This window comes from Poecilia formosa, unplaced genomic scaffold, assembly GCF_000485575.1.
Source record: "Poecilia formosa unplaced genomic scaffold, Poecilia_formosa-5.1.2 Scaffold96, whole genome shotgun sequence".
NCBI classification, from domain to species: Eukaryota; Metazoa; Chordata; class Actinopteri; order Cyprinodontiformes; family Poeciliidae; genus Poecilia; species Poecilia formosa.
The window spans coordinates 982,837-1,002,612 of record NW_006800035.1 but is presented as its reverse complement, the minus strand read 5'-3'; the positions used below and the strand labels follow the sequence as shown (position 1 = coordinate 1,002,612).

The following is a 19,776-nucleotide window of genomic DNA, read 5'->3' as shown; positions in this document are numbered from 1 at the left end:
ATGGGGCATTACTACAGGAATTAGTATACCACAAGTCACATCTGCGTGACACAGATAAAGATGAAGGAAAACTAGCACAAAATAAGTAGTGCATAATGATGAACAAGGCATTCAGTCCACCTCCTACATGATTTATTAATATTTTCTTAACATAACCGAGTGAGCCAAAACACGTATACATGAAGTGAAAAGATAAATGAATAAAATTAATAAGAACAGAGTGAATGGTGAAGGGTGTTATTTACACTATTTGCTGTGTAACTGCCAAACAAGGTTAAGGACTTCCAGCTAACCAGTTTCACAAATCTGCCATTTTTATTTCTGGCAGCAATTTTGTCGTTCAAGTCCAATGATGCCGAAGCTACTAGTGGATAAGTCAGAATGTTGGGTTGATTGGTAGATTGACTCCCAGCAGTCCAGCTTGATGGATTTGAGTGGTCAATTCCATCTTATCAATGGACTACAGAAGCCAGACTAATGCAAAAAAATGTTTTTCACTAAAAATCAAATTCCTATAAGCAGCAAATTCAATTAATCTCTAAAATTGATTTATTGCCTTGTGTTCATGTCAAAGAACAACATGGCCATCGAGACATGGCCGTAAATTTTCATAATGATGTCCCATGACTGAAACCTCCAACGTTACATGAACAGTTGAAGCGTTGTAGACCAGCGGTGCTGATTCAGGATGACAGCAGGTTCTTCATTAACAGTCATTTAGTTGGAGCAAAAACAGCAGGTCCAACACTGACACGGACGATTTAGAGATAAAAGGTCAACCAGTGTGACTGAACCAGCTCTGGATGAGCTTCTCTAGCATTCAGTTGTAGTCTAATCCTTTCTGAGGACGTCCAGCCTCATCTCCGCTGTTCCACCTCTTCCAGATCATGTGCCGTTGCACCACCGCTCTGGAGAATTCAGTGAAAGAGAAGATCTCCATGTTCTGCCATGTAGAGCCTCAACAGGTAGGTGGAGCGCTACGGCCTGAGTCTCTGTGTTCCTCTACGGTTCTAAACCTCTCCTGTCTCCGTCTCTGCAGGTCATCTGCGTCCATGACGTCTCGTCCATTTACAGAGTCCCCCTTCTGCTGGAGGATCAGGGCGTGGTGGGCTACCTGAGCAGCCGACTCAACATGCCCATCGAGACCAAGTCCAGGACCATGCTCACCAAGTGGAAGGAGATGTCAGACAGGTGGGCAGTGGGGGGTTCTGGAGGAGTCTGGGTCGCTGTTCCTCAGAGAGTCGGGTGGTATGCTGATGCTGATGGTGTGGTTGCAGGTCCGACAGACTGCTGGAGCAGTGTTCCATAGCTCTGGTGGGGAAGTACACCAAGTTCTCAGATTCCTATGCTTCGGTTATTAAGGCTCTGGAACATTCTGCTCTGGCCATCAGCCACAGACTGGAGGTTAAGGTGAGCCTGTCATCACATGAGGCTGATGTGTTCACTTAAAGTTTAGATGTTTGCACTGGTTGGCTCAAATGCATGGATATCATGAAGCTTACTGTATTCAAACACACTAGTGAGGATAGTTTAATCTTTAGTCAGAAAAGTTTCCTCTCACTCCTGTGCTGCGTTCCAGCTAGTTGGGAAGTTGGAACTCTGAGCTGGGTTCAGGTTGATCGTCCCAGTTCTGACTACAGCTGGATCGCAGCATCAGATTGATGTTGAGGTGAACATGGCGCCCCATTTTGGCTCCAAGTTCATAGGAATTGGTCAAGGATCAAAAGTCAAATCAAATAAAGTATATTTGATTGAATTGGATTTTCCTAGAGCCTGCTGTAAAACATCTCATACAGCCCCTCATTGTTGCACCTGATATTTCAATCCCAGCCTGGACTGTTGTCTAAATGGCGCCTCTTGTTTTCAGTACATTGATTCGGCGTCTCTGGAGCCAACCACCCTGCAGGAGGAACCAGTGAAGTACCACGACGCATGGCAGAAACTCTGCAGTGCTGAGTGAGTTTCCTGTTTCATCTGCAGTCCACACAGCTTCCAAGTTTAAAGGACGCACATTTAACGTCCTCCTGTGTTTAGTGGCGTTCTTGTTCCGGGGGGTTTCGGTGTTAGAGGAACTGAGGGGAAGATTCACGCCATCAACTGGGCAAGGAAGCAGAGGAAACCCTTCCTAGGTGAGAGGTCACTGACTGACTGGACCATACTGTGTCACGGATTTATTAGAACAAAACACATTGAACTCTGACTGGTTGTTCCTCTGCAGGCGTCTGTCTTGGAATGCAGCTGGCTGTGTGTGAATATGCCAGGAACGTGCTGGGCTGGCCAGGTATGACTGGTGGTGTCACATTTTATAAAGTCAAACTTTTAACCAACCTAGATGGCAACTAACCCAATAAGCTCTCATTCTGTGTGACTTGTAGATGCTAACTCCACTGAGTTCGACCCAGAGTCAAAACATCCTGTGGTGGGTCTTCCTCCTGTTCAGCAGTAATCTCTGGCTGCCTCGCCTCCTGTGAATCGGACTAATTGTTGGCTGTCATGTTCTCAGGTGATCGACATGCCAGAGCACAACCCTGGGCAGATGGGCGGAACTATGAGGCTGGGGAAGAGGCGGACCATTTTCAAAACCAGCAACAGCATTATGCGTAGGGAGCCTCTAATTACTCGTTGTCGGGTAGCTGATTATTGCTGCTGTTGCTAATGACTGCTCTGTCTTCTAGGGAAACTTTATGGAGACGCAGAATATGTGGAGGAGAGGCACAGACATCGCTTTGAGGTAAAAACCACAGCAGTTTTATTGTACTATGTCTTTTCTATGAGGTGGAGTAGCTGTTTGGCCTTTACCAGCTGCTGTACTCTGGTGGTCAGCTGGCTGAAAGAAGGCTAAAGGTGCATTCACACCAGCCCTGTTTGCTTAGATCGTCCGGTTGGTTTGGGGAGGTGTGAATGTGTAACCAAACTCTGATGAAAACCAAAAAAGTGAACTCTGGTCTGCCAACAAACCTACATGTGGGTTTGGTTGAAGTGAACTCTGGGGTGGTTCTAATGTATAAGTGGACCGCTCCAAAGCAGGAAGTGAGCTTCAGTGCAGAGCATTCTGGGTAAATGACAAGCAATGCAAATGTGCCAGTCTAGTGCTAGCAGGAGAAATGGCTCAATGTCTTTTACCAAAGACGAAAGAAAAATTCTGCAGCTGCTAGTACCTGATGCCACTCTGTTTTTGTTTACGCTGTACTCGGTGTCTTCACTGATCGGAACGTCTAGTTGTTGCACCATTGGTTCTTGGTGCAGCGCCACCACAGGTAAGGAGGTAAGTTTTGGTTAACTACACCACCTGAAAATGTAACAAATGTTACAATTATGGTCTCCAGTCAAGCAGAGTTTACCAGACTTTCAAGGGTGACACCCTTATGCTACATCCACACAGTAGATCTTGATGCTCAATTCTGATTTTTTTATTTATTTTTTTGTCATGGTTGTTCATGCTGCTGCCTCAATTCAACCGCAGTCAGACTTCTGCTTGAACAGTTTGTGACCTCAAAGCAACCCACATGCAGAAGATTGTAGACACACTGCTTATGGAAGTAATGTTGGAAGGAGCCTTTTATGGATCAGTTTTAATTATTCAGAGATGACGGTATTCTCACAACATCGTAAGACAAAGGGAGCTGATAAAAAGAAAATGTAGGCTATGGCCTTTTATTGAGCACTGCTTCTGTAGAGAAGTCTGGTTGTGGAGTTGGAGCCAGGACTGGAGGGATTGTGATATGCTTCACTGACAGACTGCTTTCATACTTGCATAATTTTCAGCCATCGTTTCCATCCAGATTTACCACGTCTGGCTTATTCTGACACACGTCTCGCATCGGTGACATAAGTCGGATAAAATGCGACTTTTGTCATTGAACGTTGAAATTGCAGACACTTTGAGCAATCTGAATGGTCAAGTGGAAACTTGCCCAATCTGGCAAAAATCTATAAACAGAATAGTGGAGTGATATTCTATTAAATAAGCACTTAAATTGCCCATTAGTTTTGACAGTACACTGTCTTGTTTTAAGGTAAACCCTGAGCTAAAGAGTCACTTTGAAGACAAAGGCTTCCACTTCGTTGGACAGGATGTGGAAGGAGAGCGGATGGAGATCATAGAACTTGACGGTAAAACCTAAAACTTGTTGGGTCAGCTCCAGCTGTCTGGTTCCAGGTTCTAATAGCTTGGGTCTTCCAGATCACCCGTACTTCGTTGGAGTGCAGTACCACCCAGAGTTCACGTCTCGGCCCATCAAGCCGTCTCCGCCGTACCTGGGTCTGCTGCTGGCAGCTGCAGGGAAGCTCCAGGGTTATCTACAGAAAGGCTGCCGGCTGTCTCCACGGTAACCCCACAACTTTTCTGCTCATTTGAAAGGAAAAATAAGCTTGCATTCTGAAAGTGTGTTGTTTCCAGGGACGTGTACAGCGACAGGAGTGGCAGCAGCACCCCGGACTCTGAAATATCAGAGATTCCCACTTGTTACTGATCCTGCATGAATTTCAATACTGGCTGTGCTGTGAGCTGTGGCAGCTGCTTTTAGTGTGAACTCTGTATGAATTGGTCAATAAACTCATCCAGTACTGGAGTGATTCACCTGTCCTCCTGTGGCCTTACTGTAAATATTGCTACACATGTTTCTGTACATCTTTAAAGCATGTAGAGAATCAAATAAACAGACACATTAAGTATTTTCAGTGGTTTTTATTCCAACCCAACAGCTGACAGTTTTACAGCATCAGTTTCACAATCGTTTGTCATGGATTCTTTGCACACATTCTCATCAAGCAGCAGCTTTCTGAACTCCTGGCCTGCAGCTGGTCTCCATGGTGATCTTCTCACACCAACATCTGAAACAGTCATTTTTAGTTTTGGTAAACAGTATCATCTAAATGCACTAATCATCAAGTCTGATCTCAGTCCCATATCCGCAAGCTTCATCCAACAGTCTGCTCACTTTAGAGTCATCATAGACCAGACATTACGTTAGGGTTTGGTTCATACCTTTAGAGGGCAGAGCTAGCGCTCACTTCCCAGTCAACCTGTACACCAACATTTACCCCTTCTGAAAAAGAGTGAAGAAGAGTCAGTGGTTCTGACCCGTCTACTGACCTGTAGGACGGTTGAGTGGCTGCTGGAGGCAGAGGGGCCTCAGCAGTCAAAGACCACCCCATGTTCTCGCATGCATTTGGAGAACCATGAGCCACATGTAGCTCAGATCCTTAGGATAGCATGCTGCTGTGTTAGCCAAAGGCTGCAGAGCTGAGAAACATTACCTGGATCTGTACAGTCTCCATCCAGTTCATGTCCATGTCACCCAGGGTCATCACCTAAACACAAACCACTTCGATCAGCTTTTTAATAAATCACACTTCCATGTGTTTTGTGAGACTTAAGGCTCAGTAAACAAAAACTCAGTCAGATCAATACTCAGTGAGGGCAAGTTTATCATCACAGCCTGGACTGTCAGCCAGAGCAGCTGGTTCTGGGGCTCACCTGGACCTGCATGTGGTTCCCCCAGCGCTGACTGAGACCTGATCAGAACGGAAATATGACGTCACAATCTGACCTCTACACATACCATGTGTCCTTTCCCTAAATGTTGCTGGAGCAGTTACTATTCAACTGAACAGCGACCGTCGGTGAAAGATTTCATCTGGGCTTCCTGTTGACCGGCCGCTGCTACAGCAGAGCACGACCGGCTTCGATAGGAGCCTGAGTGTTGGACCGGGTTGAGCGACTGCCGTGCAGAACGTACCTGCGTCCTGAGTCCAGATCCATAACTGCAGAGACGGCAAAGACTGGAAGCTGCAGGTAGAGCACAACCGTCAGATCAGGCTAGTTCCACATGCTAATCCTGACGATTACAGCAACACTGCAGATAAACTTTGAATTTAACGACTTAAACTGAAGGTGTGCTGAGGATTGGTAATGAATAAGGGGTTTTGGTCGGGTACCGGAACTGGTAAACGGATCTGGTTGTTGCACGGCAGGGAAAATGAGTGAAGCACGACACCTCCTCGCGTGAGGAATGAGCAGGCCGGAGCACGTGGGTCAATGTTAGCAGTCATGCTATAGCTAACTTTAAATTAGCTACGCTAAACATGTCTAATCTCTGTTCAGACCTCGATTGCAATATTTATAAATACAGATGAGAATAAAACTTTAAAATGCAACACACTCTACAACAGTGAGGTAGCTTCTTCTGCTAGCTCTACCCATCTTGCTCATTAGCTAGCCGCCTGCGCTCAACAGTTAAACACACTTAATCAACTAGTTGCCTTTTAAAGTTCAGTATAATGTTAGCTAAACTCAACAAGGTCTTACCAGATCTACAGAACCGCTGCTGCTTCTTCTTCTGATTTTACTACTGCACTACTTCTTTCGGGAGATTCTCAAGGAAAGAGAAGGAAACGCGCCACCTCCTCTGCTTTTATACAGACTGAAGTCTGTAACTGATTGGTCTTTGTAGGTCACATGACCCAGAGGCATCATGGGATATGTGTTTTTCTTTGAATTTATCAAATAGCTGTCTTCCTGAAGGTACCTGCTAATCACACCAGTGAAAAGAAGAATAGTGTGGGCGCAGGGATACCTACGCATCAGTTGAATTAACTTATAATGTTAGTTGTTGACAGAATTAGGGGAATAAACAAAGCTAAAGCTGTGTCAGATAGTCAAGTTCCATTACTTGACTATCTGTAATGGAACTTACAGATAGTAAGTTCTGTACTTACTATCTGTAAGTACAGATAGTACTGATCTACTTAGAATAGTAGATCAACTATTCTAAGTAGTTGATCTACTACTTAGAATATCATATTGTTCCACCTATATCATAAGAACAGTTTTAATCTATTTGTCTAGATTCCTGCTCGTGTATAGACAGAAATGCAGAAGTAGATAGATAAGCGAAAAAGGCCCTGAAGTATGTTATTAAATTAGACATTCCTCTGAGCATGTGAGGGAAAAATCTGTTGTTTAAAACAAAAATAATTAGGATGTGGCAGGAACAACGGGGTAATAATGACATCTGTAGCAAATAACATCCAAAAGACTGTGAGGGTTGATAGTTGTAGGAATGGAAGTTGGAGAGAAGAAGTAATAACATAACGTCTGAGTACTGGCCTTATGGGGTTCTGTTGTTCTTAAAGGGAAACATCAAATGGGGGCTTGTAATTATTGTAATCAGTTAGAAACAGCAGAGCACGAAGACATAAACAGAGGAACATCAATGTTTAAAATCAGTTCTAAGTAGAGAGAAAAAAAAGTACTTTTATTACCCATATTTTTCTTATTTTTCCTATTTCCTCTGCAAGGCGGCGCCTGTTGGGCTGCGATGCCTCAGCCAACTATCCCCTCTCTCCCACTTCCCATGTGGGATGGATGGTTGTGCTGGAACTGCAATTTCGTTGTCTTTCTGACAATGACAATAAAATAATTCTGATTCTGATATTTATTATCCTTATTAGAAGATGTGTCAAACTCTAGTCCTATAAGGAATCCATTAATATTCATTTAATTGTATTAAATGAAAGACATTTATTAAAAACAGAAACCAAAGAAATCACATTTACTCTAAGTATATGCAGACATTTTGATCTCCTCTGGCAGCTTTAACAGCCTCCAGTCTGAACCTGCAGCCTCCAGCTCAGCCTCCTCTCTTTAGGCTGTTTGCTCCGTTCTTCTCCATCAGGTTGGATGGAGACGTCTGTCAGCCATGTTCACCTCTCTCCAGAGATGTCAATCAGATTCATGTCTGGACTCTGGTTTGGCCCCTTCAGGACGTTCACAGATTGGTTCTGAAGCCTTTCAGATCTGGATCATGTGCTTTGGGTTGAAATGTCGCCCCAGTCTGAGGTCAGGATGCTCTGCAGTGGGTTTTCATCCAGGATGTTTCTGGCGCTCACACCAGACAGTTCAACTTTTGTCTCATCAGACCAGTGAATCTTGTTTGTCCTGGTCTGAGATCCTTCAGGTGCTGTTTAGTGAACTCCAGACTGGTTGCCATGACACTTTTATTGAGTGGCTCTCTGGCCACAGAACATGTTGTCCTTCTGGAAGTTTCTCGTCTCTCCATAGAGGAACTCTGCAGCTCTGACAGAGTGACCATCAGGTTCTTGGCCTCCTGACCTGATGGCTCAGTTCAGAAGGCAGCGGCTCCAGGAAGAGTCCTGCTGGTTCCAGACTTCCTCCAACTGACCAACAATGGAGGTCACTCAGCTCACCAAGCAGAAACTGGACTTTCCAAATAATAAAACACAGCAGTATAAGGTATCGCCAACATTTATTGCCAGTAATAATTCGATCTGCACGTGACCATCACAGCAGTTTTAATCTGGGGGTGACATCAGTCTTCAGGACCGCGGACAGCTCCGGCTCTGAGCTCAGAGGTTTACCAGCAGAGGGGGAATAAAGATAAAGCAGTGTTAGCATCATGCTACAGGCTGCAGCTGGTTAATACTTCATTAATACGCTTTGTTAACAAGCCGCCTGGCCCGTTCCGTCCCTGCTCCTGTTTCCGGTCTGTGTCTGTGGAGTGGAGCAGAGGTAAAGCTGTCACATGATTGCTGCGGCCGCTCAGCAGCAGCAGCAGCCGGAGCTCCGTGGAAAACACACGGCTTTGTTTCCCACCCAGCACCCCCCCCACCCGACACACACACAACACCTCCTCCACCGCCGCATCTCTGCCTCTAGTCATGCCATGGATACTTTGTGGCAATACCAGTTCCGAATCATCCTGCTGGGGGACTCCACCGTGGGGAAGTCGTCGCTGCTGAAGCGCTTCACGGATGGGATTTACAGCGACGTGGCGGATCCCACGGTCGGGGTGGATTTCTACGCCCGCTCGCTGGACATCGAGCCCGGGGTGAAAATCAAGCTGCAGCTCTGGGACACGGCCGGACAGGAGCGGTTCAGGTACGACGGGGATCAGATCTGATGTGAATGCTGAGCCGCGACGCAGCAGCCATCATGAGCCAGGTTTAGGTTCGATAATGCGGGCCTGTGTGTGGCAGCTCGCCCTGTGTGTCATTTTTCACCCAGACCGTTCCTCTGCCTCGGTGTGGAGAATCATAACGAGGCTGTGATGACAGACGGCCCGGCCGGGGGAACAGCAGCAGACACGCAGCATTTCATTCGCGGATAATGGGGAGTCTCCTCTTATTTAGGCCGCGGGTTGAATCCCCATCATCCAGTCCCACGGTCTCCAGGGCAACGCCAAAGTCAGAGCTAATCTAGATTTGTGTAACTATTGTAGCAGTCAGCCAGCTGTTGCTGCTTGTGATGCTTGCTGGGCTGTCGGACAGAAATGACTCTGTTTTTAAGCTCCGCTCTTAGATCTGCTTTTCCTTTTGAAGGTGTTTCCCATCAGGCTTCACTCCGCTCAAGGATTCCACTCGGTTTTGATTTTTTTATTTATTTTTCTTTTCATGTAATGTAGCTCACCCAGAAAAACCAGAATTCATGCTGTTTGTTTTCCAGAACTCCTCATGTGGCAGTTTTAGCTTCACCTGCGATTCTGTAAAAAAAACAAACAAAATAAATCTCATATTAAGCACCTTTTGCTGTGCAATTATTAATCAGTTAATCAAAAGAATACTCCTCAGCAGAAAGGCCTGAGATTTTCACATGTTGATGTTAGGATGGTTGTTTTAGCTGCAGATGTATCTTTTGCTACAAAAGGAATGCTGCTATTAATTTTTAGTCAAAAAAAGTTTTTCTTATTTAAAAAAAGAAATTGAACTGTTTGTTTATTTGCATCTTTCCAGGCATTCCTTGTATTGTATTAAAAAAAGGCTGACGTGGTTAAATGAAAAACAAAATCTGTAGTAAGTAACAATTTTTCATCTGGTTAACTGATTAATTATCAGCATAATCAGTTACTAACATAATCATTAGTTGCAGCTTTGGTAAAAAGATTTTTATTCTCCATCCAATCTGCCTGAGCCGGAGTTCTCAGACAGGATAGGTTCAAAGGTCAGTCTGCAGATGTTCACAGCTGGTAGAGTCAGAGCGTTAGTTCAGAGGAAGGTTCCTCTGTAAGGTGCTGCTTCTTGGGAAGGCTGAGTACAAATGCAAGCCACAATTCTGAAATTTATTATATGAGAGAAATGTTGAGACTACATCTCATTTTCCTTCCACTGTGTCATAAAATCTCAATAAAACAAACTAAAATCTCTGGTTATAATGTGACAAATTGTTGTCAAAGTTCAGCCCAGAAACAAAAATGTCATTGTCTTTTTTCCCCTCACACTAATTAATATTATAGGGAGACAAATCTTTGTTGTTTTTTTTTCTAAATTATGTCCCTAAATTCATCAAAATATATTTCCAGAACGTCTGGATGTGAATTTTAAAAGCAGATGCCGTTTTGATTGGGTGGTCTACATGTGGACATGCCCATGCTGACCTTGTGACCTCACCTGGTCATCACACATCCTGTACATCATGATTCACTCCTGCTATAGGACCAATGCTTTCACACAACAGCCCTGCTCTCCTTCCGCACAGTAAATAGTGTGTGGTTATGCAACATACACACACACACAGAAGAGCTGGGTGCAGTCCTCTGAAAGAGCTAACAGTTCGTAAATGTTTTAGTTATAGACAAGCAGGAGTTATCAGAAAAAAAATGCTCCAAATATTTGGAGAACATTCCCAGTTTTCCCCAAAACAAGCTGCAGTTCTGAAATGTACTTTTGAGTTTCTGCATGTAAGGATCAGAGCAGCAATGACCTGTAAAATGAGAATAACTTCCACCTCTTAATGCTAATCTGCTAATGTTGGGAAAATATAACAGCAAGAACATGGAAATATAGAATATGGAAAAACATGTTTTTCAGTTAGTGGAGTCCACTGCAGAACATCTGCCATAGGTGTAATTAAAGTAGGGAATCCTAGTGGAGGGAACCATCCATCCATCCATCCATCCATCCATCCATCCATCCATCCATCCATTTTCTTACACCCTTGTCCCTTAGTGGGGTCAGGAGAGGTGCTGGTGCCTACCTCCAGTGAACGTTTCGGGTGAGAGGCTGGGTCACCTGGACAGGTCACCAGTCTGTCGCAGGGCATGGAGGTAACTAACTAACTAAAAATAAGGATTTTTAGTTAGTTAGCTGACTTTGTCCAGACTAGTTTTAGACCCACAAATGCATTAGCATACCTACTGATGTCATTCTTAAACTATGAACCGTGGTAGTGTTGCATTTAGCATAGCACAACTGCTGCCATCTTACATTGTGTAAATGCTGACTCAGTAATCACTATAAATATCAGGAATACAGACTAGGAAGCTGCCGAGAGCTGGACCATGCCATAATGAAACTCTGGTGAAGTCACACATACCGCATGTAGTGTTACCATGACAGCCAGTTCAGATGGTACAGCAGATGGCATTCACCCAGTTGAACTACACACTGTTATGATTTGCTTACCTCGGTGAATGTGCTTTTGTTGTTTTATTTTCAAAATTGAACCCACTGGAAAAGCTTGCAGCACAATTACCTAGTATTAACAGCTGGCCATAGAGTGACTTTGACCCTGTTTTAAAATCAGTGTCTCCATAACAACCTGTAGAAACTTTAGATCCTACATTCATGGGTGTGTGTCCACTCTGTAGTGGTGCTCGGTGTGTGTCTGTCTGGGTCAATCAAGTTTGCTTCTTGCTGAATTAGAGGTCTCAGTTGAAATCTGTTTTTTTTTCTCCATTTTCTGTTTTCCTACCAGAACATTACTTTTGCTTTGCGTCCTGATAACCAGGAAAGGCTAAAAGTTATGGAGTATGTGTGAGGATGTTAATTTTACGTCAAAAAGAAAAGACTCTTTCTTTGTTAAATTTATTCAATTTTGTTTATTTACTGTATAATGTGCTGGTTCAAAAGAAGCATTGTCTGAAGGTACTTTACAAAGTAAAGCCAATTAAATCCAGTCATACAGGCAGAATGACTGGACCAAGTACATATATTTCAACTGATCCTAGTTATCAGTGTCATCAAGTTCAGTTTATTAATCAAATTTGTAAAATTAATTTTGTCAAAGAAAACTCAGCAGATTATGTCGCGTCATCGACTTGTAGCGTTCGCTCCTCCTGGACAAGCATGTAGAGTTGAGTCATTGACTGCAGCAATCCTTCATACTGAGAATGTATACGTAGTGACAGTAGAGAGGAAAAACTCTCCTTTAACAGGAAGAAACCTCCAGCAGCACCAGAACCAGGCTCAGTGCGAGAGGGCATCTGTCCCGACCGACTGGGAGTAAACATAAATGACCTGGTTTCAGACCAGCGGAATGGAAAAAGATACGAAAAGAAGACTGAGTCCACAAAAACCTATCAGAAAAAGCAATACCAGGACCTTTATGTAGAAAAAAACTCCACTAACCCACAGTGTAAACAAAGATTTTATTTCTTAATATAGATTATTTTCCCCACTGAATAAACATTCTCTATTTAGAGGTTGGATTTTTCAAAGTTTGTCAGTGTGAGATCATGCCGTCTTTATCAGAGCTGATTAAGAATTTCCTTTGAAACCCACACAACACAGGCTGATTAAATCTTTTTATGCAGACCTTATAAAATGACTTCCAAAATCTATTTTACATCATCAGCTTGTTTCTAATGATGATGTAAAATATTGAGGGACTGGTGTGATCTCAACCAGTTCTAGACTGACTCAACACTTGAACTTTAACCTTGAATCGGATTGTATTTGGACTTGTTTGGAGAACCTCAGAAGAGACATCAATCTCAGACCTACACTAAAAGCAGGATTGCTAGTGCAGGAATTGTATGTCTCTGAAGAAATGGAGCTTAGGAAACTTTTGACGTGAATTCTGCACAACTTTAATTTGTCTATTACTAGACAATGTAACTTTTTTTTTTCAATTTCCCTAGACCCCCTATCTCAAATTTCTCAGACTTTCTTTCACTCATTTTAGGAGAATGGCCAGTCATTTTCTAGAGCACACCAACATAAGCTCTGCTTTGATGAAGAATACATTTGTTCTGAGTTATGAATTTATCAATACTTTCTTTTTTCTCTAGGTCTATCACAACATCATACTACCGCAACTCTGTTGGGGGACTGCTAGTCTTTGACCTCACCAACCGCAAGACCTTTGACCATGTGAAAGAATGGCACAAGGAGGTGAGCGAGCACATCCTTCCCCACCACATGGTCTACATTCTCATCGGCCACAAGAGCGACCTCAACAAGGACCGCAAGGTGAGCCGGGATGAGGCCGAGCAGCTTGCCGCCGATCTGGGAATCCGCTACATTGAGACGTCGGCTAAGTGCAACAGCAATGTGGACCGGGCGTTCGAGCTGCTGACCAGAGATATCTTCGAGCTGATGAAGATGGGGGAGATTGTTACCCGTGATGGCTGGGATGGCGTTAAAAGTGGCCTCACTGCAAAGGTCCTCTACCCGGGCGACGGCGAAGAGGATCTTGCGACTGCTTCCCCAGAGAAGGGCTGCCACTGCTAACTGTTGATTCTTTGTGTTCATAAACTGTCCCATCGCACTGAGATCTCACCTCGTCTTGCGGCCGTCCATAGAAACCAGACCACTCTGGGTCAGCACCCTGTGATGTAGCCACTGTTCCTTCCTTACTTTGTGACTTGTGCCCTTGTCTTTGTTTGGGTCATTCTAAGAGCTGGGATTATTGCCAGGAAATGTGCATTCCAGTCTTATTGGCAGGTGGAATCTATGTAGTGAGGCATAACACCAGGTGCATAGAGCCTTACCCAATGTGAAAAACAGAACCTAGCCATATGCCCTTCTCTCAGTACAGGAGCAAACGGACTTATGATTGTAAGGTCTACCTGTCAAAGTTTGTGCAATGTTTTGCCTACACTCTGTTGTAACTCTCATAGATAATAAAAACTATAGAGATGGTGTGCAAAGAGATCACAGGAAGCTGTTGGAGTTGATAGTGTAAAGACACACAGCATACTGCAATAAGTGTAAATCAGTGTGCTGCTCCTCCTGTTATTGTAAACTGTGTGCACTAACACCAAACTGATTTTAAACCTTTAATCATCTTGTAAATAGATGCATACCATCAAAATCTGAGGATATTTGTAGTTAAGATGTTTACATACAGATAGACCATGGTACTAAGATTAGTGGTTCCATTTAAGGCATCTGTAAATAACACTAGTAATAAGATGGACACTAGAGGTGTTAATGTCTCACTAAGAATTGCTTGAATTGGTAAAGGAAAATAATTTCTTATTTTTTTTTCTATAAGCATTCACTCACTTAGGGTAACATTGATAAAACTGTAACAGCTTTATTGGGAAAGATGACACTGAGAGAAAACTGGAATCATGGGAAAATTGTGAGAGATGCTGTGAGACTAGTTGTTCCCACCCACTGTGTTAACTGGGAAAAACTGAAGGTTTGGAACGATTTTCTGACCATTTTCATCTTACAAAAACACAAGAGTAAGTAACTCAAACAAAAACTTCTTCAGCTCTCTTTTAAGCCCTTACTGAAAGTCACAGTTGAAAGCGAATGGCTTTATAGGGTGTAGTAACTTCAACTTTCCAAGTGGAGGCACTGGCAGTGTTAGGTGGGTGAATTCCTCATTAGGCTTCTCCCCTTCACACCCTCAGTGAAACTTGTTTTCTGTCACTTGTTACATGACTACAAAACTTTTCCTTGCTCTACTTATTTTTAAAGTTTTTCTTTCAACCATCATAAAATTAGCACATCTTTTGCAACATTCAAGTTGTAAGTCAAATCTTACAGCGTAGAGATTAGATATCTTCTGTGGGTGGATCTACACAGTTCTGAGCTATGACACAAACTCAGTTCATGTACTAAAAGGTGTGAATATAAGCTAATTATGCTGAATAAAGGACATATTAACATTGATATATTCAGGTTCGCAAGCTAACAGGTTGATGGGACAGCTATTGCATAACTAGCTTCTACTGAACTGCTCTTCTCACAGGAATAACATCACGCAAAGTACATAAAAAGCTGTTATTGTTTCAGCTTTGCATTCTAACAAAAAACATGCTTTAGGAGCCGTGAAAACTGTAGATCTGAAAAGGTCTTTCAGTGCCAACGTGGTGTTTCCCCTTATGCCACCTTTGAGTTTTCATGTCGATAACCACAAAACATTTAGCTAAAGACACTGACGTCATTACCCCTGCTCTAACGCAACTCTCAACCTCAAGAACACAAACATGTGACGTTCAGGTTCATTCCTCTGTTTTGGGTGTTTTTTGTCATGGCGGTGTTGCACTGCCGCCTGCAGGTCTGGCATGGTTACTGCAGTGTTTTGGATAATTTTCATGACTTGAAATAATGTCATGTTCATCAGATTTTTTTTTTAATCAACCTATATCTTGATAAGGTCTAAGATAATATTTGATGGTTCATTCAGGTCTTTTTCAGTGACTGCTATTCTGAGCTATTCTTTGAACTTGCTTGCGTTTGAAAGTGATTGGTGCATGTTTCCAAACAAAAGTCTGTCCACTGTGTTCTTCCTTTTAGTTTGATGGTCTATCTAACAATGACTTTTATGGGATCAATTATTTTAACTTTAGCTTTAAGATAACATATTAGCCAGCCAGCTACCAAATGAAAAGGGTTGTTTTCTACTGCTTTTTGTCTTTTGCAGACTTCTGATATATGACAAATAAGTGTGCTAGTATACTTCTGGGTCAATGTCTCCATGTGTGAAGCCCAGGTAAGATGTCTCTGCTTCAATTCTTCAAGGTAAAACAGACAAGAAGCTTTCTTATAGTGTGAAGTGAACACATTCATCTTGTTAAATCTTGCAAGAGGAAAAAGTTAAATGTTTCATCAACATTTGAAATTGTTACTATTAATGTATTCTCAAAATTCTCAAAACCCAAACTGTGTCTCATTAGTCAAGAGAGAAGATTATTTTTGCACCTTAATTGTAGAAAAAAATATTTATTTGTTGGGATTCTAAATTATATTCTAAAGTATATCAACTTACTACTAAAGTTACTAGAGGTGAACCAATCACTCAGCCCTGATTTCCCTCATTTTCAGAGATCAGTGATCGGCTGATACTTACATATGAAGCTGATGTTGTCCTCTGATCTTATCTACCTGGGTAAAGGTCTAAAAATCAGTCACTGTTCTCTTACTCTGCCACAAGAGAGGTTTGACTGTCAGACTGACCCACCATATCATGTCTGCATGTTTGCAGTTAAGAATAGTTACTTTACTGTTGCCAACTCAGCGACTTTCTTGCTATTGGAATTGCCAGGTCATTGGCGATCTGCGACCAGCAAGAAAACTGCAATCGGTGCATCCCTAAAAGTAACCCAAAACTCATGACTAATTTAGCCACCACACTTCCTTCTACAATGCCATACTCAGCAAAGAGTGAAATGTAATTATAACAAAGCATGACATGCAGTCTTCCCAGGTTTCAGAATTCTTTTGGACTAAAGAGGTTTTAAACAGCCTGATAACCCAAAACTCTTAATTTAGGAATTCACTCGTCTTCACCACCTACTAAACCTCCACCACCAAACACAAGATTGCCAGACATTTATTCTGTTCTATAATATAGAATATTTAGTTAATTCAGCATACAATATATGTTATAGCACAGTGTAAGATAAGGACGATAGTATGCTACATCTGCAGCATCCCTTTATTTTTTACTCTTACACTCAAATTCACTTTTCTATATATTTTTGTTCATGCATATTATATACAGTATATATGTTCTGAGTGCACAGGAAGATTTTATCTTACAGGTTCTTTGCCTTGATAGATTCAATTTAAATGAGTATTTCTGACTATGCTCCAGTTATTACCTTTTTCCTTGTCTCCTCCTTTATACAGGGTCAAGCTGCTCATGATGAATAACATGCTGTCATTCTTTACTGACTCCATCGTTTCAGTCTGCTGCTCTTTTTACCCAACTTTTCAATTTATTAACCACAGTAGATAAAGATCATGCCTTTTTAACTTCGAAGGATGATCAAATATTATTTCTGAAAGACTTCATTTTTGAATCAAATGCCTCTTTAGCCACCAATGGGAATCAACTAAGAGTAACATTGAAAATAACGTCTCAAGTCATATTACTATATTAGGTGTGAAGTAGGCGATGCAAATTATTGTCACTTTCCACTGCAAACCCAGCTTCTTTTGTCAGGTAATATGTAGAAATAAGTTATGTTTTTACAGAAATCTGCATGTTTGGCTTTGAAATGTGATCAGAGAATATTGTTGCCACTCATACGTATGTGTGGGGGTTGAATCTAGAGCTAGAGGCAGCCTTACTTTGCAGCATGTATACTAAGTCCAAGGACGAGTACTGGAGAAAAAGTTGGAAAAGCATCTGCTAAGCCATGCTAGTTAGGTTTTGAACTGCACTTCATTTTCAAACTGATTAGGCTACATATACATATACATTTAAGATCAGCTTAGTTATAGAGTTAATAGGATTAACTATTAACTGTATAGCTAATAGTTATACAGTTAATATAACTGTATAACTATTAGCTATACAGTTAATAGGATTAACTGTATAACTACTAGCTGAGGAATCAGTTTACGAAGTGAGAACAAGAAAGTGACTCAGTCAGATTTTGCTAAGGCTAGTTTAGCACAGCTGTTGGCTAGGAGTATTTTTTCAGATTCTATTATGTCACTTTATTTTAAAGTTGTTGTTTTTTTCTGGTAACAATCACATGTTTCTTAATTAGTCACCAAACTTTATTTTCAGTTTGCACAAGGCTTTGAAGAAGAGAAAATGTTAAGCTTCTCATATGTTGTACAAACTGTTTGGTCTAAATCACTTTTCATGATAAAGAAAATGCACTTGTGGAAATAAATCACATAAACTCTTCAGAGGTTAGAATTCATGACTTTACTTTTTTTAATTTGTTACTTAAAATATTTTTTTGGGGGTGATGTAATGTCAGTGACTGATAAAAGAATAAATAAATAGATGTTCAATATATCATGTTTGGACTGGTGACTTGTAGCTCTCCTACACCCATCATCACAAACACTCACATACACATGAGTTTGCATTTCAGTCTTTATTGGAACTTTCTATTAACTTGAGTGGCCTAATCCAAACCCTAACCTTGCCCAATACAGGTATACATCTCAGTCTACAGGTGAAGATATACGGGTGATGTGTGTGTTGTAGCTACTGCACTGCATTTTAATTTCCACTTAGCCTGTCTAGTGGACAAATCACATAAGTCATCCGATATTAAAACTAGACTGTTGTGCATGTAAGGGTTACCATACTTATTAAGGTATGAGATTCAACTCATTTATATTCATATATATACATATATATGATTCATATGATATTGTGGCTTACAAAAATATTCAAACACATTGAATTTTTTCTGATTTTGTTACATTATGACCACAGTGTATTCTATTGGAATATTTGCATTATCCAGTACCATCAATACTAAACAACTTTTTGATGCAGTGACTGCTGCAAGTCTTTTAGGGATATGTCTCTACCAGCTTTGAATGTCGACAAATTTTTCAAATTTCTCTTCACAAAATAACATGAAGTGGACATATCATGCTTTAAAGTCCTTCCTTTTCATATGTAAATCATTCACTTATGGTTTATATAAAATAGAACGGCAATGCTTTGGTCTGAATTCCTCATTTTTGTATCTCCACAGAGTCCTCGTTTATCCCTGGCCTGAGGCCAGAGCAATTCATTGTGCTGCGTTTCTCTTTTTATGTGAATGACAGATTTCATGCCCTGCTTACTATTATTATATTGGGTTTTATTGCTTTTCAGTAAAACTTGCTATTAATTTGATCAGACACTATAAAGGGGGCCCTGCGACAGACTGGCGACCTGTCCAGGATGTACCCCGCCTCTCGCCCGGAACGTTAGCTGGAGATAGGCACCAGCACCCCTCCCGACCCCACTGAGGGACAAGGGTGTTCAGAAAATGGATGGATGGATGGATGGACTATAAAGGGGGTGAATAAAAATGTCAATAGATGCAATCACTTATTTTATGTTACATTTCATTTAATATCTTTATTTGTTCTTGTTATGTTGAAATCTGTTTTAACTTTGACATTAATGGATGCTTTTCTATTTATTTTTCACAATTGATTTGTGAAAGCAATAAAAAGGGTAAAACATTCAAGAAGGTGAATAGATTTTACAGACACTGTAACCTCAGTTAAAATAAATATGCAGTTTCAACACACTTTTTCAACCCAATCAATCACAACATGCTGTTTTATAAACTAGAATATAATGTCTGAGAATTGGTGCTGAATTGGATTGAAAAAAAAACACAGGACAAACAGGAGGCCATTTGTGCTTCTGAGTGATTATAAATCAGTTCTTAAATCACAAATACTGTATTCCTTCCTACTATTATGAAAACATTTTGTGCTTATTCCTGTGAAGGGTGAGTGAGGAATAGTTTCAGTGTAGTGTATACACTATATAGTGTATACACTGTTATATACACTATATACAATGTTGGTGAACATTTTCTTTATTTAAACCTGGTCATACCTTGTTGTTTTGTCCAGTCATGATTCAAGTAAACTAATAAATTAAGTGAAATTTGAAGGGTTTTAAAACGTTGGTATTTTTGATCATGTTTAATTTTTGTATTTCCTACCACTAACACGAGTGAAAGTATAACAACTTCTACAATTGTGAAAATGCCCTTTCATGACAATAGTCACTTTTTTAACAGTCGATTTAAATATTTATTTTAGATTAATCAAAACACTGCGTCGGCTGAACACAACAACCAATAGCATATCAAGAGT

At 41.4% G+C, this 19,776-nt stretch overlaps 2 protein-coding genes and 1 long non-coding RNA gene across 8 annotated transcripts in view; 2 read left to right on the top strand and 1 right to left on the bottom strand.

Annotated features, from left to right (window-relative positions):
* ctps1a (CTP synthase 1a) overlaps positions 1 to 4,583 on the top strand; it is a 15,117-nt gene extending 10,534 nt beyond the window's left edge. For all 4 annotated transcript variants that reach the window (XM_016674493.1, XM_016674492.1, XM_007558409.2 and 1 more), the window contains 12 exons: positions 885 to 965; positions 1,040 to 1,191; positions 1,278 to 1,410; positions 1,868 to 1,956; positions 2,035 to 2,129; positions 2,219 to 2,281; positions 2,376 to 2,419; positions 2,504 to 2,600; positions 2,676 to 2,731; positions 4,017 to 4,113; positions 4,184 to 4,328; positions 4,400 to 4,583. In XM_016674493.1, coding sequence (XP_016529979.1) covers positions 885 to 965; positions 1,040 to 1,191; positions 1,278 to 1,410; positions 1,868 to 1,956; positions 2,035 to 2,129; positions 2,219 to 2,281; positions 2,376 to 2,419; positions 2,504 to 2,600; positions 2,676 to 2,731; positions 4,017 to 4,113; positions 4,184 to 4,328; positions 4,400 to 4,472 — 1,125 coding nt within the window. In that variant the 3' untranslated portion in view covers positions 4,473 to 4,583. The remainder of the gene's footprint in view (positions 1 to 884; positions 966 to 1,039; positions 1,192 to 1,277; positions 1,411 to 1,867; positions 1,957 to 2,034; positions 2,130 to 2,218; positions 2,282 to 2,375; positions 2,420 to 2,503; positions 2,601 to 2,675; positions 2,732 to 4,016; positions 4,114 to 4,183; positions 4,329 to 4,399) is intronic.
* Positions 4,584 to 4,672: 89 nt separating this feature from the next.
* On the bottom strand, positions 4,673 to 6,485 carry LOC103142375 (uncharacterized). 2 transcript variants are annotated; one of them, XR_476695.2, is made up of 6 exons: positions 6,311 to 6,477; positions 5,742 to 5,791; positions 5,480 to 5,517; positions 5,260 to 5,313; positions 4,988 to 5,048; positions 4,673 to 4,833 (listed from the first exon to the last, which is right to left on the bottom strand). It is a non-coding gene; the product is annotated as an uncharacterized LOC103142375 (long non-coding RNA). The 2 variants fall into 2 exon arrangements; XR_001662905.1 differs by having other exon boundaries at positions 4,988 to 5,313; positions 6,311 to 6,485.
* Positions 6,486 to 8,445: 1,960 nt separating this feature from the next.
* rab42a (RAB42, member RAS oncogene family a) lies at positions 8,446 to 17,956 on the top strand. 2 transcript variants are annotated; one of them, XR_001662902.1, is made up of 3 exons: positions 8,446 to 8,902; positions 13,029 to 14,777; positions 14,891 to 17,956. XR_001662902.1 is itself a non-coding variant. In XM_007558410.2 (2 exons), exons 1-2 carry the CDS (start codon positions 8,547 to 8,549, stop codon positions 13,468 to 13,470), a joined length of 798 nt encoding a protein of 265 aa, XP_007558472.2. In that variant the 5' UTR covers positions 8,446 to 8,546; the 3' UTR covers positions 13,471 to 17,956. The 2 variants fall into 2 exon arrangements, 1 of the variants encoding a protein (XP_007558472.2); XM_007558410.2 differs by having other exon boundaries at positions 13,029 to 17,956.
* Positions 17,957 to 19,776: the final 1,820 nt, after the last annotated feature.

Coding starts and splice junctions, on each gene's coding strand:
- rab42a (XM_007558410.2), top strand. CDS start 8,547: ATGATTGCTGCGGCCGCTCAGCAGCAGCAGCAGCCGGAGCTCCGTGGA. Junction 8,903..13,028: donor GCCGGACAGGAGCGGTTCAG/GTACGACGGGGA, acceptor TTTTTTCTCTAG/GTCTATCACAACATCATACT.